This window comes from Coregonus lavaretus (genome assembly GCF_964263955.1).
Source record: "Coregonus lavaretus genome assembly, chromosome: 34".
NCBI classification, from domain to species: Eukaryota; Metazoa; Chordata; class Actinopteri; order Salmoniformes; family Salmonidae; genus Coregonus; species Coregonus lavaretus.
The window spans coordinates 17,529,463-17,547,570 of record NC_140021.1 but is presented as its reverse complement, the minus strand read 5'-3'; the positions used below and the strand labels follow the sequence as shown (position 1 = coordinate 17,547,570).

The 18,108-nt window shown below is 44.8% G+C and overlaps 1 protein-coding gene across 1 annotated transcript; it reads left to right on the top strand.

The window, feature by feature from the left end:
• Positions 1 to 271: 271 nt before the first annotated feature.
• On the top strand, positions 272 to 14,105 carry alg14 (ALG14 UDP-N-acetylglucosaminyltransferase subunit; the record flags this gene model as incomplete). The annotated part of the gene is given in 5 exon segments (XM_084152135.1): positions 272 to 286; positions 4,440 to 4,547; positions 13,887 to 13,911; positions 13,914 to 14,022; positions 14,024 to 14,105. Coding segments are annotated over 5 exon segments (339 nt in total).
• Positions 14,106 to 18,108: the final 4,003 nt, after the last annotated feature.

Here is an 18,108-nt window from a genome sequence, read left to right as displayed (position 1 = left end):
CATTTATTCGCCGTGGAGGACTGCTCCTTCTGGGGAGTGCCAATATGGCCGACCGGTTGCTTCAAAGCCTCTCACTGGCCAATACATAACATCAGCAATCCAGGGTTTATTTACATCACTGTTTTTTTCTACATGTATGGACACGGTGCAGCCTTTAGTAGGTAGGCTGCTAGCAGGCTTCGGCTGTGGTATAGCAAAGCCAAGTTAGCCCGTGCTCATTGTTCTCACAGGGGAAGTGAAATCATAGGCTACAATGACTTTGCTCATGATCATGCATGTCACAAATGTAAGATCCTTGAACTTTCTTTCATGGGTGCCTTTTCATTATCTGGATAGACACTTGTGGTTTCTAACTAACGTTACACCAATGGGGGGAGCGGGTTTGCAAAATGCTATCATATCATGCAATTATAACATTATTTATATAAATGATTATCCTTAAATACATTATTATAGAAATTATTTAACTTGTATACAGTCGATTACTTTTGGGTGTCAGGGAAAATGTATGGGATTAAAAAGTACATATTTTCTTTAGGAATGTTGTGGAGTAAAAGTTGTCAAAAATATAAAGATACCCAGGAAAACTACTTAAGTTGTAGTCTACTTCAAAGTATTTTTACTTATTTACAGCACATGAAACACATGCAGGGGCAGTTATATGATTTGGTTTGACACAGAGACACACACAGTGCTTCCGAGGGCAGATACATGTCAATGCCATGCAGGAGCTAGGCAAGGACACTGAGGTCAAATGTAAACATATAGAGACAGCTGAAGCATAATGGTGTCCATAGTGCAGTTCAGCAACAGTTTTTGGCTCACTATGAAATCTATATAACTACCACGCAGTTATTCAACTCACCTTCTACAGTAGGCCTATGCATTAATATTATTTGAATGTGAGAATCACAAGAGGGATTGAATAAGGTGGCAGTTAGTAGCCTATGTGATTGTAATACAAGCAGCCTTATAAATCTACAAGTTGCCTAATAAACAACAAAAGTTGGAATAGGCCTAGGTCAAGATACAGCCAGGGTCATGCTGTTGCCTAAACAAGGTCGGGGAAACTGAAAAAAACTGCCTTAAGCACTTGTAATTTACATTTACATTTTAGTCATTTAGCAGACGCTCTTATCCAGAGCGACTTACAGTTAGTGAGTGCATACAATGTTTAATATTTTTTTATTTTAACCTTTTTTTTTTTATACTGGCCCCCCTGTGGGAAACGAACCCACAACCCTGGCGTTGCAAACGCCATGCTCTACCAACTGAGCTACATCCCTGACTTTTACATGCATTTTCAAGTGGCCACACGAAGAAGAAGTAATGGGGGTTTGAGGGTGCATGACAGTCATGAGGGAAACGTGTTAACATTTTCAGCAATGAGACAACACATGGTAGCAGTAAAAAAATAAAAAATAATCACCAAACATAAAAACACATCCAACTCAAGATTTAGGCTAATTGGTGCAAAGGTTGTATTAAACTACTACTTATTTTGCAATATTTTCTAGATAAGACCAAATCGCCTATGGTAACAACTGCACTAAAAGCCTATTTTGCGTCGGTCAACTCAAGTCAGATTTTTCAACAGTGACCGCTAAATGTGGCGATATGTTGGATTTTATGGGATTTGCTTGCAAACCATCACCCAACAAAATGTAGCATATTAATCGCAGCATCTGCTGTGATGTAACGTGTAACATTGCAATGATACAGTTACACGGCAGATGCATTACAATCAAAGATCATGCAGTCAATTGATGCAGCATCATTTTAATTCGGAAATGTCAAACAATGTAACCAACAACATGCATGGGCCAGTTCACGCCGCATTGGCCGAACCGCAGCATTCCCTTTAAATGTAAAATAATAAAAAATATATTTAAAAAAAGTATATGCTTAAAATTATAAAAGCAGATAGCCTAAATAGACACAAATCCAACAGCCTTACCTCTTATTCAGTCTTTCATTCAGATATATGTTCCGCACTCAACTGGTTTGTGATGGTGCTAAGGCATAGCAAATTCTGTCGAATGCCATGTTTAACCATTTTGTTCAAACGGATAGCTCTCTGACTCATACCCTACTAGCCTAATTCTACCGTGCAAAGGGATGCGGGACCGTAGTTCTAAACTGCGATGCAATGAATGATAAATCCACCCCACAAAACACGCATATTGACAGCGGTGTGGGATGCAGCAGAGTAGCCTAAATGCATAACTGATGGTCGTTTATGGAAGTGATGTGCAGTTCGCGAATGATTCATTCTTTTTAAACGACTCTTTTACCTGACTCGAGAGTCATGATTCATTTTTCTAAGTGACTGGTTCATTTTAGTCGTTCGTTTGCAGAGACGTACTACGACCACCACTTGTCTGTCATATGCGCGCAAGAAAATAGATCATGAGCATAGAGAAGAAAAATACATGTTTAGAATTGACAATTGATCGCATGGTGCAAGAATGACTGCAATTCATGTATTATTGAATATTGTGATGGACAAAGCTTTGTAAAACCAAAACATACACAGCCTCTGCTCAACAAACTCGAACTCTAGAACGAATCGTTTGGGGAGCTGCAGTTCGCGAACGACTGTGCTTATCACCAGAGAGGAAGAGAGAGGGCCAACTCGGCTAAAAATATGTCTCCCTCCAGCAGGTGGCGATTTTCCGTGGTTTCGCCCACTAAGCAAGGAGTTTTTGTATGGAGATCCAATGAGTGTCGAATTTGGTCAACAAAATTGAATGGCTTATTTGCTACGTGAGGTTTAATTGAGCGAATATAAATTTCGTAATACTTAAGTTGTTACAAGTGTACTGATATAAGTAGGACACGTGACATCCAGCTTAGTGGGTAAGAGCGTTGTGCCAGTAACGAAAGGTCGCTGGTTCTAATCCCCGAGCCGACTAGGTGAAAAATATGTCGATGTGCCCTTGAGCAAGGCACTTAACCCTAATTGCTCCTGTAAATCGCTCTGGATAAGAGCGTCTGCTAAATGACAAAAAAAAAATATATATATATATATATATAAAAAAAACACTTTATATCGGCGTTGTCTCGAGATGGCTATGCATTTTCATGATACGAGGCTAGTAGCAAAGCATCTCTCTCCATTGAATACAGGTGGTTAACGTCAGCAACCATTATCAAATATTTTTAAAAGGGTTACAATAATGAGATGTTTCCACCAATTCAAAGAAAGTATAGGCGGGAGCTAGACAGCCCGTCGTACCATTTTGTGGACAACGACTCCAATTGTTAGGGCGGAGAGACAGGTATCTTGTCAGTTTATCCATAATCTTTGTTATCACCTTGCCTGGCTACCCAGACTCCTTGTTCCGATCAAACACTATGCCACGCCCACGGACGTTTCTTGTCCGCAATGAGAAGTAATACATTTACATTTTCGAAGTATGTGGCGAAGGAGAGAGCAGCGGAATAATTGAGTCTACTAATTTATCACCCTCACGGCAGTCAAGCAATGCATTCCGCCATGAGTCGTTAACAATCAAGTCCTGTTCCGGCCACAATTAGACCTAGTTTCAAATGTATCAATAAATTATCTTATTTGTATGCCTGAAACATTAACATTGCTTAAAGCAGACGTTTACAAGTCTCCGTCACAAATGGCAACTCCATTAAGCCCTCTGCTGAACGAGAGGCTCGTAGAATCGTGACTTTCGAGTTTTTATTTAATCGTTCGCAGGTAGGGGGTCCTGCATGCTCTGGGCATTATTGACTCAAATGCACGAAATTAGTCGAAAGATTCTTTCTTTTGACTGAACGAGTCGAAAAGATCCGAATCAGTAAAAAGACCCGAACTTCCCAAGGCGCTTAATCCTATGGGGATCGAATTACATCAAAATTCTTAAAGAGATATTCACACACAATCACACGACAGGTCCCCCACAAGTTATTCATTTTTTGTCCACATATGGCGCATGTGCAGAACTTTTATTTTCACATGAGGTTAAAGCAGAGAGAAAGTGGGTCTACAAAAGACCCACGTTTGGAAAGTCTGTTGAATAATGCGATCCTTTAGATGTGTTTTCTCAAATCTTTGATTTAAGTATGAAGCCTTTATTGTTACAATAGCTTACCTAACAAAGTTGTTCATTGCTGTGATCTTTGTAAATCCAGTTCTATTCACTCATCTATGTCGTTAGATCTCAGTGACATGAGATGAGCTATAGACCCAAGTTATCAGTGCAATTCCCATTCTCACCACCAGATGGCGACAACCCCTTCTTTATTTGGTGTACACATTTCCCAGTACTACTTACCATAGAGAGAATGTATATGTATCTCTGTGTATTCAGCATTGCTTGTGGTACCTGTCCCTGCTGTAACTTTGATCATTTTAGCCTACTTTGTCCTATCAATTGTGCTGTGAGATTGAGCCTACTCATTTCATCACTTCCCTCCCCCGTCAGTTTACCATCCAGAGGATCCCTCGTAGCAGTGAGGTGTGTCAGTCCTGGAGTTCCTCTGTGGTCAACACCCTGCTGTACTCCATCCCTCTGGTGTTCAGGCCAGACATGGTATGTTGAATCATAATATAATATGTCATATAGCGTAATCAGGTCTGACATAGTACTCTAGGTTTTCACTCTCAGATCAGACATGCAAGGTTTATTCATAATAGAATATAATCCGGCCAGATCTGGGACCAGGTTGTGGTACCATTTTCCCAACTTGTCATTTTCAGATACCTTTGCTACCACATCACTATCAACATTTGTCTGCCAGCAATAATCTACAATGTTAAACATTTCATGGCCTTCAGTCCTCTCACTAGTCAAAAGTCCCGCCAAGTCAGTGTGTACAATCTCTTCCTGTATTGTAATATTAATGACATATTCATGATTCATGGGCCTTTCAGTGGTCTAAGTCTATTTTTTGGAGTAAACCAGTTCACTCAACTCAGACTCATTCCCATCTCATTTTCTCAGCAAAGACTTTGTTCTTTATAGCTTTGTCTTATTGTAGGCCTACTTGTAGATAGGCCTAGATATCAACTCATGAGTTCAGTTCTTTGATATTTCTTGTCATTTTGCTATTGTGAATTAGAAATAATGAAGCACAATTATTTTCAAAGAATTGATAGTCTGCTTACTTCTTCAGTTTGATGTTTAACCTGGCACGGGACAGCTTATGAGATGTATCAAGTGTCTAGTACGATAAAAGCGGCTGCATAGCTTATTATTTCTACCTCTTGAGAGGGAGAGAGAGAGACTGAGGGAGGGAGAGAGAGACAGAAAGGGGAAGAGGAAGAGGGAGAGAGACAGAGAGGGGAAGAGGGAGAGACAGAGAGACAGAGAGGGGAAGAGGGAGAGACAGAGAGACAGAGAGACAGAGAGGGGAAGAGGGAGAGACAGAGAGACAGAGAGACAGAGAGGGGAAGAGGGAGAGACAGAGAGACAGAGAGACAGAGAGGGGAAGAGGGAGAGACAGAGAGGGGAAGGGGAGAGGGAGAGACAGAGAGGGGAAGAGGGAGAGACAGAGAGGGGAAGAGGGAGAGACAGAGAGACAGAGAGGGGAAGAGATAGGGACAGAGATGCAGAGAGGGGAAGGGGAAGAGATAGAGAGACAGAGAGACAGAGAGGGGAAGAGGGAGAGACAGAGAGACAGAAAGGGGAAGAGGGAGAGACAGAGAGATAGAGAGGGGAAGAGGGAGAGACAGAGAGACAGAGAGGGGAAGAGGGAGAGACAGAGAGACAGAGAGGGGAAGAGGGAGAGACAGAGAGACAGAGAGGGGAAGAGGGAGAGACAGTGAGACAGAGAGGGGAAGAGGGAGAGACAGAGAGACAGAGAGGGGAAGAGGGAGAGACAGAGAGACAGAGAGGGGAAGAGGGAGAGACAGAGAGACAGAGAGGGGAAGAGGGAGAGACAGTGAGACAGAGAGGGGAAGAGGGAGAGACAGAGAGACAGAGAGGGGAAGAGGGAGAGACAGAGAGACAGAGAGGGGAAGAGGGAGAGACAGAGAGACAGAGAGGGGAAGAGGGAGAGACAGAGAGACAGAGAGGGGAAGGGGGAGAGGGAGAGACAGAGAGATAGAGAGGGGAAGAGGGAGAGACAGCGATACAGACAGGGGAAGAGGGAGAGACAGAATTGGGAAGAGGGAGAGACAGAAACAGAGAGGGGAAGAGGGAGAGACAGAGAGACAGAGAGGGGAAGAGGGAGAGACAGAGAGACAGAGAGGGGAACAGGGAGAGACAGAGAGACAGAGAGGGGAAGAGGGAGATGGAGAGACAGAGAGACAGAGAGGGGAAGAGGGAGGGGAGAGACAGAGAGGGGAAGAGGGAGAGACAGAGAGGGGAAGTGGGAGAGACAGAGATACAGAGAGGGGAAGAGGGAGAGACAGAAATGGGAAGAGGGAGAGACAGAGAGACAGAGAGAGGGGAAGAGGAAGAGACAGAGAGGGGAAGAGGGAGGGACAGAGAGACAGAGAGGGGAAGAGGGAGAGACAGAGAGACAGAGAGGGTAAGAGGGAGAGACAGAGAGATAGAGAGGGGAAGAGGGAGAGACAGAGAGACAGAGAGGGGAAGAGGGAGAGACAGAGAGACAGAGAGGGGAAGGGGGAGAGGGAGAGACAGAGAGATAGAGAGGGGAAGAGGGAGAGACAGAGAGACAGAGAGGGGAAGAGGGAGAGACAGCGAGACAGAGAGGGGAAGAGGGAGAGACAGAATTGGGAAGAGGGAGAGACAGAGACAGAGAGGGGAAGAGGGAGAGACAGAGTGACAGAGAGGGGAAGAGGGAGAGACAGAGTGACAGAGAGGGGAAGAGGGAGAGGGAGAGGGAGAGACAGAGAGGGGAAGAGGGAGAGACAGAGAGACAGAGAGGGGAAGAGGGAGGGGAGAGACAGAGAGGGGAAGAGGGAGAGACAGAGAGGGGAAGAGGGAGAGACAGAGAGACAGAGAGGGGAAGAGGGAGAGACAGAGAGACAGAGAGGGGAAGAGGGAGAGACAGAGATACAGAGAGGGGAAGAGGGAGAGACAGAATTGGGAAGAGCGAGAGACAGAGAGGGGAAGAGGGAGAGACAGAGAGACAGAGAGGGGAAGAGGGAGAGACAGAGAGGGGAAGAGGGAGAGACAGAGAGACAGAGAGGGGAAGAGGGAGAGACAGAAAGACAGAGAGGGGAAGAGGGAGAGACAGAGAGACAGAGAGGGGAAGAGGGAGGGGAGAGACAGAGAGGGGAAGAGGGTGAGACAGAGAGGGGAAGAGGGTGAGACAGAGAGGGGAAGAGGGAGATACAGAGAGACAGAGAGGGGAAGAGGGAGAGACAGAGATACAGAGAGGGGAAGAGGGAGAGACAGAAATGGGAAGAGGGAGAGACAGAGAGACAGAGAGAGGGGAAGAGGAAGAGACAGAGAGGGGAAGAGGGAGGGACAGAGAGACAGAGAGAGGAAGAGGGAGAGACAGAGAGACAGAAAGGGGAAGAGGGAGAGACAGCGAGACAGAGAGGGGAAGAGGGAGAGACAGAGAGACAGAGAGGGGAAGAGGGAGAGACAGAGAGACAGAGAGGGGAAGAGGGAGAGACAGAGAGACAGAGAGGGGAAGAGGGAGAGACAGAGACAGAGAGGGGAAGAGGGAGAGACAGAGAGACAGAGAGGGGAAGAGGGAGAGACAGAGAGACAGAGAGGGGAAGAGGGAGAGACAGAGAGACAGAAAGGGGAAGAGGGAGAGACAAATAGATAGAGTTGGGTGGGAGGTTTCTACAGGACTGAACAGAAAAACCTGGGCCTCCCACTTTCTTTCTCCCTCGCTCTCTACCCCTCCTCCCTTCCTGTCTTCTACCGTCTCCTCTCCCCCTCTGTGTGTTGTGTAATGGCGGGGGCTGGGGGCCGGACTGAGGGAGAAGGTTCTTGTTCACAGGATGTGGCAGGACCTGACTGGTTCCTCACAGCCAGCTGACTGTAGCCTAACAGGGATGAATGGAGGGAGAGAGGGAGGAAGGGAAAAGAGGGGTGTAGCGCAGAGCGTGAGTTTATTACCCTTATACTGTAGGGATGTACATACAAAGTTTTACGAATCTGTTCAACACTCTCCCTCTCTCCTTCTAACATATAGTGTTTGTGTCAGCACTAACAGCATGCATTCTTGAGGATAACTAAAAAGCTGACGTTTATTTGTTTTGACCAAACATGAGCATGTCTGTGTGGGAGCGGTGGCAGGAAGCAGGGGGGTTTCACAGTGGAGGCAGGACACATTCTGGGGAGTAATCACAGTGAAGTGTGGGGTCAGGCCGGGGGGCTGGGCAGATGGGAAGAGAGGGGGAGCGGGCGTCTCTGTAAGGAGACGGGGAGTGGGGGTCTCTGTAAGGAGAGGGGGAGTGGGGGTCTCTGTAAGGAGAGAGGGAGTGGGGGTCTCTGTAAGGAGACGGGGAGTGGGGGTCTCTGTAAGGAGAGGGGGAGTGGGGGTCTCTGTAAGGAGAGGGGGAGTGGGGGTCTCTGTAAGGAGACGGGGAGTGGGGGTCTCTGTAAGGAGAGGGGGAGAGGGGGTCTCTGTAAGGAGAGGGGGAGTGGGGGTCTCTGTAAGGAGAGGGGGAGTGGGGGTCTCTGTAAGGAGAGGGGGAGCGGTGGTCTCTGTAAGGAGAGGGGGAGTGGGGGTCTCTGTAAGGAGAGAGGGAGTGGGGGTCTCTGTAAGGAGAGGGGGAGCGGTGGTCTCTGTAAGGAGAGGGGGAGTGGGGGTCTCTGTAAGGAGAGGGGGAGCGGGGGTCTCTGTAAGGAGAGGGGGAGCGGGGGTCTCTGTAAGGAGAGGGGGAGTGGTGGTCTCTGTAAGGAGAGGGGGAGTGGGGGTCTCTGTAAAGAGAGGGGGAGTGGGGGTCTCTGTAAGGAGAGGGGGAGCGGTGGTCTCTGTAAGGAGAGGGGGAGCGGAGTCTCTGTAAGGTGAGGGGGAGCGGTGGTCTCTGTAAGGAGAGGGGGAGTGGGGGTCTCTGTAAGGAGAGGGGGAGAGGGGGTCTCTGTAAGGAGAGGGGGAGTGGGGGTCTCTGTAAGGAGAGGGGGAGCGGGTGTCTCTGTAAGGAGAGGGGGAGAGGGGGTCTCTGTAAGGAGAGGGGGAGCGGGGGTCTCTTGAGGTTGTTAAGCGTGTGTTAGCCATAAAAGGACATTTGTGAGATCACACACACACACCCCATCACCCCCACTGTTTCCTTCCCCAGATGTGTCAGCACAATCCAATAAGATGACAGCTTCTTCACAGTGAGAGGTTTGAAGTGTTACTACTTTTGTTTTGCTAGAATAAAACGTAGTTACATAATGCATTCCAGAATAAATTTGGGCTGTATATTGATGTAAGTATTGTTTTCCCAAGGTTGGTTTCAGACAAGGACATTTATTCTTATTTGGAAGCACTTCTTATTGAGGCCAGGGTTACACCTTTCCTACAATCAGGTGTCTTATTGAATTCCCCATATGACAATGCCCTCATCTGGTCTAAAGGTGAAATTACATATAGACAATCCATGGCTCAGTCTATAGTAACACTTGGTTATGTGGCTAATGTTAACCCTAATCATGTATAGCAGTGACAGATAGCCTAGGTCCTACCTCTCAACAGACTAGGTCCTATGTCAATTGGATCCTCTAGACACACTCAACTTTTCCATGACTGGAAAACAATTGGGAGAACCGAGAATAGTGATGGAAGAATATATATTTTATATAGTGCAATGGCTATGATTGAAGGTCAAACATTGAACCAAACCAAATGACCGTGGCCAAGGATCCCCACGGTGGCCTTCCCAGTACTCGGCATTCCTGTGTGAGCTGTTAGGTACAGTAGCTTCTGCTAGTGCTAAGCTAAAGCCAGGCTTAGCTTTTCCACGTTTGTTTTCCCCCTGAATGTTCACTCCACTCCGCTCCGCTCCGGTGGTGAAACACCATATGGTTCATCTTAACCTTATTAGGAAATAAGGTTAGAGAATGGAATGGAAAGGAATGGATTGTTTGGTTGTTTCTAGAAAGATTCCGACCAGGAATACGATACTACCGTCCCTCTCTTTTCCTCTGCTTTCATGTTATATTTAAAGGTACTGACATGGACTCTAATCAGGCTTTTGGATTGATTGTTAACCAAACATGTCAGGGCCGGCATGTAGGAATATAGAACGAACTGGACCTCAGACATTCCATGCGTGTATATTAGCTCATGTATGTATATGAGACACTGCACAACACATTTATGAGCCACTGTCTGTGTTGAATGTATCCATATAAATTGGTTTCAGATGGTTACTGTTGAAACTTTGCTGGTAGCCCCGAATAAGCTATTTCTTTCGGGGACTATGTGCTCTGCCTAAAATAAAAGGTAACCCTTTACATTAGGTTGCTTTTATACCTGTATAGTAACACTGTAATTACTAGTAACAACATTTATTTTAATTTGTGTGTGTCACTCATTCTTATATCTCTGCTGTTTATCCCCTTATATAAAACATTCAGGCATCTATAGGTTGAATGTGGGCCCTATTCACTGTTGGTCGGTATTTCACTGGAACCACCAGTTCCATCTGTTTAAACAGAGCCTCTGTGACATCTCCCCATCTCCACGGTAACCCAACACCCATCTCCACTCCAGCTGTCAAAAATAATAATAATAAAAAAGTAACATTCACAGACGTTTACGTCAAGCAGCTGTGTAAACCGCCGATCTATCAGAGAGGCAGTCTGCAAGTCAGCACCTAATACATATAGTCTGTCTGTGGGAGGAAGAGAGGAGAAGGCATGTGGCGGGCCAACTCATAAACCCACTGACTCAGCCCAACTCTTTTGATGAATCAATATTTCTCTGGCGCTTGATGAGGTTCAGGTCATATATCCACAGATCTATCGCTCTCTACACTCAATAATGAACCATATTGTATTCGTAGAGGCTGACAGTATTGAAAGGAGGAGGTACGTTATCTAGAACTTTCTACGCCCAAACTGGCCAAAGATATACAGGTAACTGCCAAAATGAAGGAAACACCAACATCAAGTGTCTTAATAGAGCGTTGGGCCACCACGAGCCACCAGAACCACCAGAACAGCTTCAATGCGCCTTGGCATAGATTCTACAAGTGTCTGGAAATCTATTGAAGTGATGCAACACCATTCTTCCACAAAAAATGTCATCATTTGGTGTTGATGGTGGTGGAAAACGCTGTCTCAGGCGCCGTTCCAGAATCTCCCACACACACTTTAAATCCACTATGCTCCTTTGAACTCCTTCTTTCAAAGTCATTGAGATCTCTTCTTCTATCCATGATAACCAAAGTAATGGGCAACTGGGCATTTTTATACATGACCCTAAGCACGATGGAACGTTTTGATTACTTAATTAACTCAGGAACCACATCTGTTTGGAAGCAGCTGCTTTCAATATACTTTGTATCCCTCATTTACTCGTGTGTTTCCTTTATTTTGGCAGTTACTTGTATGTTCACTCTGGTTTGAATTGTCACCAGCTAGGCTCGGCTACTGCTCCTTGGGCAGAAGTTTAGGTTTACAGGGAGCTTAGTACAGTCAGTATAGCGGGCGTACAGACCAGGTCTAGTTTCTTATTTCAGACATGAATTACATGCTATGTTATCGTCTCAGGCTCACTCAGGTACAACGTGGTTGTGATCTGCGGAAGTTTTTATAACACTTTTGAACACCTGTAGACAGTCTAGTCTGCTGTCTGGTGACTCACCCCATCTACCCCAGACAGTGAATCAGGAAGTGACTACAATGTACGATAGACAGACAGACAAACGCCTCACCTGCTGTTGCTCAATGTGTTGTTGACTATAGACATATGCCTGGTGCACTGTTTGTTGTGATGATGTTATCAGGTATGTGACTTCTCTCCGGTTTTAGCACACTCCTCCTCAACCTGTGATGCATCATCAACACCTCACTCAGATGTGACGTGCAATTAGTATCTCTCTGTCTGTCGGTCAACTGAACAAATTATGGGCCTTGAACAAATGGACAGGTGTCCCTAGCATGCCTGTGGTCTGATGTCATACAGCTGATCGCCATGGAAATCATGTGCGGGTTCTGCTCATTCTAGGCCTCAGCAAGGTTGTGTAGCAGGGCTGAATCATGCCTGTTCCCAGAACACAGCACAACAGAAGAAGGGTTAGTCAGTAGGCCTATGGTATAAACCCCACGGTGCCAACACACACACCATGCCAGGGAAAGCATGCTAGGAATGTTCCAGTCAGGTTTATGAATGCAGCGCTACAAAAGAAAGGCTTTAGAGAGCCAACACTCTTCTTACGTGAGGTGTACTGTGATTCCAATGCTAGAAATGCCCAAACTAAGCCCAATCTAAGAAGCTTTCCCAGCAAAGGCCACTGCTTTTTTCCTGGAATACATAATGTATGAATAGAGCAGTATAGTGGACAGGGGTGGAAGTTTAGCATTTTACTGAATATTTCACTCAATACGTTTCTTCCAAATGGAACGCAGACCTATGTTGAGGGTTTCCCTTACAAAGCAGCCATAAACCAAGTGTACAGGAGTTGTAGACACAGTCCATCCGTATGTACTGTAGGGTAGTTAAACATAGAATTTCATTGCAACCACCAGCAAATATGGGTCCATTTCTCAGTCAATTCACCACCAGTGAATCCAGTATCTTAGGTACAGTGCGGAAGGGCGAAGGGAGGGGGCACAGAGAGTCCTCCAGCCTTTGATTTATTTTGTGTTGAAGCCTCACTCTGCTTCCACTCAAATTTGCACCTGTGTGATGACAGATGGAGACAGTGTTTTTCCAAATTAGGACCTAGCTGAGAGCAAACACTCATGGCTCAACGCTATATAACCTTTTGAGCTAGAGTGTAGAGTCAGCTATTCAGCTCTTCAATGCTGGCTGACACTGACCTCACTGCTAGGAACTGGAGCTGTGAGGACGTGAAATATGCTGATGTCAGGCATGGTTATCAATCACACCTGTTTTAATGAGATATTGTACTTCTAGTACTGTTACTGTGTGAATTATGGCATTTTTAGTAAATAACAGTAGTTATCTGATTGTTTCAGTAGTAATAATTCAAGTATAATCAGCCCCTCCCCCCAACCCTGTTAATGACAGTATGATTGTAGTGCCAGTATGGCTTGATTTCCATGACGGTGTGGAGAGGATATTACAGTGTTTGTTGGTGTGTGTGTGCCCAGACTATGTCTGTGCTGAGAGAGCCAACGTTATGAGAGAGCTAGCTGTATGATGTATATTCCAGACCCTACGGCCCTGTGTCTCCACAGCCGTCTGTCTGTCTGCTTTCCTGTAATTCCCCTACTCCCCAAACCCTACTCCCTCACTCTCTTCTAGCCCTACACCCTATTTCACTCTCTCCTGCTCCTCCTTCCCCTACTCCCCAGACCATACTCCTTCACTCTCCTCTAGCCCACAAGGTATGGAGTCTCTATAGTTCTATATCCTCTCTGTCTCGCTCTCTCTCTCTGTCTCTGTCTCTGTCTCTCTGTCTCTCTTTCTCTACTTCTTTTTCTTCTTCTTCTTCTTCTTCTTGGACTCCTCTAGGCATGAAGTTGCTCTCTATTGGCCCGGATCTATGTCCCCTCTTTCTTGCTCTTCTCAGTTTCCTATTACTCCATCTCCTTGCTCTTTCTCAAAATCTCCATCTCCCTCCATCCCTCCCTCCTGACTGTATATCCAGAGCCAGCAGAGTACAGCACATTCTGTTTCTCAAGAGTGAGTTGAGAAGGAGTGGAGGCGCAACTTGGTGATTTTGAGGGCTTGTGAGTGGCTTGGAGTGTCACGGTGTTTGAACATGTGCTAATCCCTCTCTTTAACTCACTCACTCTCACCTTGATAACCTAACCTACTGGAACCAGCCTGATCGCTACATTGACCATTCTATTTCACCTCTCTCTCTCGCTCTGTTGTTTCAGGTGCTGCGTAACGGCCCAGGGACCTGCGCCCCCTGTGCGCTGCAGGAGTTCTCCTGGGATTGAAGAAGGTCCTGATAGTCTACGTCGAAAGCATCTGCAGAGTTGACAGCTTGTTCCTCTCTGGGAAGGTCCTCTACCCTCTCAGACTTCTTCTTCATACAGTGGTCGACCCTGAAAGACAAATACCCCAAATCCATCTACCTAGGAAGGATAGTCTGACACTAATCAGACTATGATGGAACAAAGACTGCCTTCGTTGTTACTGATAATTATGTTACAAATGGGAACACTTTTAATAGTTTGCTTGATTGATATACTGTGATCAAAATGTTTCTACAACTCCAATGAAAAGACTTTGGAACATAGAGCTCTATACATAGTTACTATGTAAAGATGCTTTGGATCAGTGGAATGTGTTATGTAATGTTACTTTAATATATGGTACAGAGTACAGTGTAAGAAATAGAAAATATATGTAGCTATACCTGATTTGAGTGAGGTGTTGGTGTAGGCTAACTACCATTGAACAAATCAAGCTATTACATTACCTCAGCTTTCTGGTTTTTAATTAAAACCGATAAAGAGGAACAGAGAGAACACCCAAAAACATTATGTCAAAGACAGAACGGTGAAACCAGCTGTTGGTATTGCTGTGTAGTGATATAGCAGCCGTCATTGTGAGAGAGGAACCCAGTATAATAATGACAGAGGCAAGAGAGCACATTAGTATTTCTGAACAGAGGTGCTATATCCATGCCACTTAGTACTTTCAATCAACAACATCAGGTGTTATGAGGGAAATTTTAGAAAAGTTTTATGCACATTTAATTAATACCCTTGCCGGAATGAAAAGGAGAAGCTCTGTCTTCAGAGTCGTGGAAGGATAGGTTTTATTTCAGCCGTACTCTTTGACATGATGTTTTACTTGTACATCTCTCTCTGTAATAACACCTTTCCATCCTGCACGGCAGGAAGCGCAAATTAAAAGCATATTTGTGTGCTTGCATCAAGTGTGACTTAAACAGACAACCAAACACTTCCCTGAATGTACGTCATTGATATTTAATTATAGGGAACGTTTTTCAAGACAACAAACGCTTCAAAGCGAAGAATGCTGTTGTCTTTGGAGCATTTGAATTATACTGAACAAAAATATAAACGCAACATGCAACAATTTTACAGAGTTACATTAATATAAGGAAATCAGTCAATTGAAATACATTTATTTGGCCCTAATCTATGGATTTCACATGACTGGGCAGGGGCACAGCCATGGGTGGGCCTGGGAGGGCATAGGCCACTGGGGAGCCAGGCCCAGCCAATTAAAAGGGCTTTATTACAGACAGAAATACTCCTCAGTTTCATCAGCTGTCCGGGTGGCTGGTCTCAGATGATCCCGCAGGTGAAGAAGCCGGATGTGGAGGTCCTGGGCTGGCGTGGTTACACATGGTCTGCAGTAGTGAGGCCAGTTGGACGTACTGCCAAATTCTCTAAAATGACGTTAGAGACGGCTTATGGTAGAGAAATTAACATTAAATTCTCTGGCAACAGCTCTGGTGGACATTCCTGCAGTCAGCATGCCAATTGCACGCTCCCTCAAAACTTGAGACATCTGTGGAATTGTGTCATGTGACAAAACTGCACATTTTAGAGTGGCCTTTTATTATCCCCACCACAAGGTGCACCTGTGTAATGATCATGCTGTTTAATCAGTTTCTTGATATGCCACACCTGTCAGGTGGATAGATTATCTTGGCAAAGGAGAAATGCTCACTAACAGGGATGTAAAAAAAATTGGCACAAAATCTGAGAGAAATAAGCTTTATGTGTGTATGGAACATTTCTGGGATCTTTTATTTCAGCTCAAGTTTCACTTTACATGTTGCATTTATATTTTTATTCAGTATATAATGTAATTGGGGTCTGAGATAAATAGTTGTGCAGTTCCATTGTGATGTGTTTCCTGTTCCTGGTTGCTGTGGTTCAACTAGAATGGGCATAGACTATAATGGAGACGTTCAGTTTTACTGGCCCATTAAGAGAAAGGGAAAAGTATATTCTGTTGCTGACGTTTCCGCTATTTATAGGTCTTATCTGAGAATGTCAGTGTGTAAAATACACACATTTCTAAATCTGTCTCGTTGATAACAGTAGAGGCTTGGCACAGGGCTTTAATATACTTTTTCATGGTTGAATAAAATACAATTTGTAGGGTTTCAAACCTCAAATTGTACTTATTTATGTCCTGACAACACATGGTCTTTCAAGTTGGATAATGTACATCGAGACTAAGCAAGTTGACACATTTTCAGAACTCTGTATGTTTAGTCCATCCTTATGTTCAGATACGAGCACAAACTCATTCAACCTAACATGGTTATGGATGTGTGACATCTCGTTCCTGCTGAGAACGCACTGGGCACAACCCCCATCATGGCCCGAGTCCATACATCTCAAACCATAAATTATACCCGAACCTAAAGGCCTGCAGCATCTGCCATTTAATTAACTCATAGACCACATCATAACCCGCATCAAGAAACCAATGGGAATAGGAGCCCCTACACACACACTCAGGCTAAGACCCAGATGCAGACACAGGAGACGGATAGTACGAGTCTCAGAGTTTATTACTGAACAAGGGGCAGGCAAAAGGTAAGTCAAGGCAGGCAAAGAGTCGTAATCCAAATCAGAGTCAGGCAGGTACAGGACGGCAGGCAGGATCAGGACAAACAGGTCAGAACCGGGATGACTAGGGAAAAACAAAAACTAGCGCACTGGGAACACGCTGGTAGGACTTGACGAGACAAGACGAACTGGCAACAGACAAACAGAAAACGCAGGTATAAATACACAGGAGATAATGGGGGGAAAATGGGAAACACCTGGTGGGGGGTGAAGACAAGCAAAAAGACAGATGAAACAGATCAGGGTGTGACACAAGGTGAAGTGATCGAACTTAGAGAGCTTTTTAAGATGTTTGCAGCATGTATTTATTTTATTTTACCAGGTTAGGCTCATTTAGATTTAAAAAAATGTGTATTTGAAAGCTGAGCTTTCATGTCTGTATTTGCACTCAGTCATTTGCTCATCGACGTTATCAAGGTTATCATCAGGTTATACCAGACATTAGACAAGGTAGGGCTGGGCGTACCTTGAAGAGTCATAAATCTCACTTTAGGCTGAGTTAGAGATTCCTTAGGAATCATTCTAGGCTAGTAAAATACATGTAGGCCTTACGTTATGATAAGATGAGTGGATCTCGACAACATAGAAAATATGTCTTGGAACATGCCTGTGCTACACGGACTGCTAACCTCAGACTCAGCAGAAGAGAGGCATTGTCTGAGGTATGTCACTGACTCAGCAAACACAGACCATATCTTTTGAAATCAGAGCCCTTTTGAAGTTGACTACTATGAGGATGACACAAGTGGGTCAGTAACAAATGCCCCTCTGGCCTCTTACAATGTGGAGAGGTACTGTATAACTGACCATTTTAGAATCTTGACAATGACATGCTAAAGGACTTGAGAATAGATATTCAAAATATATCAAAGGTCCAATGCAGCTGTTTCTATCTCAATATAAAATCATTTCTGGGTAACAATTAAGTACCTTACTGTGATTGTTTTCAGTTAAAATGGGCAAAAAGAAACAAAAATAGCTTCTTAGCAAAGAGCATTCTTTTCAAGCAAGAATTTTGCTAGGACTGTCTGGGAGTGGTCTGAGTGGGGAGGGGTCAGGAATTCTGAATTTGCTCAAGGTGTGGAAAATGCTGAATCCAAAGATAAGGCGAACGACATCTATATTTAAATGTTTAATAGAGAAACAATAGACAGACATATTCATATGGGGAGACAGACACGTTCCTCTGAGAGGTTCGTAGCAATCTGCCCCATTCCAAAGACAAGACACTCATTATACACTGAGTGTACAAAACATTAAGAACACCTTCTCTAGACTGACCAGGAGAATCCGGGTGAAAGCTATGATCCCTTATTGATGTCACTTGTTAAATCCACTTCAATCGGTGTAGATGAAGGGGAGGAGACAGGTTAAAGAAAGATATTTAAACCATGATACAATTGAGACATGGATTATGTATGTGTGACATTCAGCGGGTGAATGGGTAAGACAAAATATTTAAGTGCCATTGAATGGGGTATGGTGGTAGGTGCCAGGCGCACCGGTTTGTGTCAAGAACTGCAATGCAGATGGG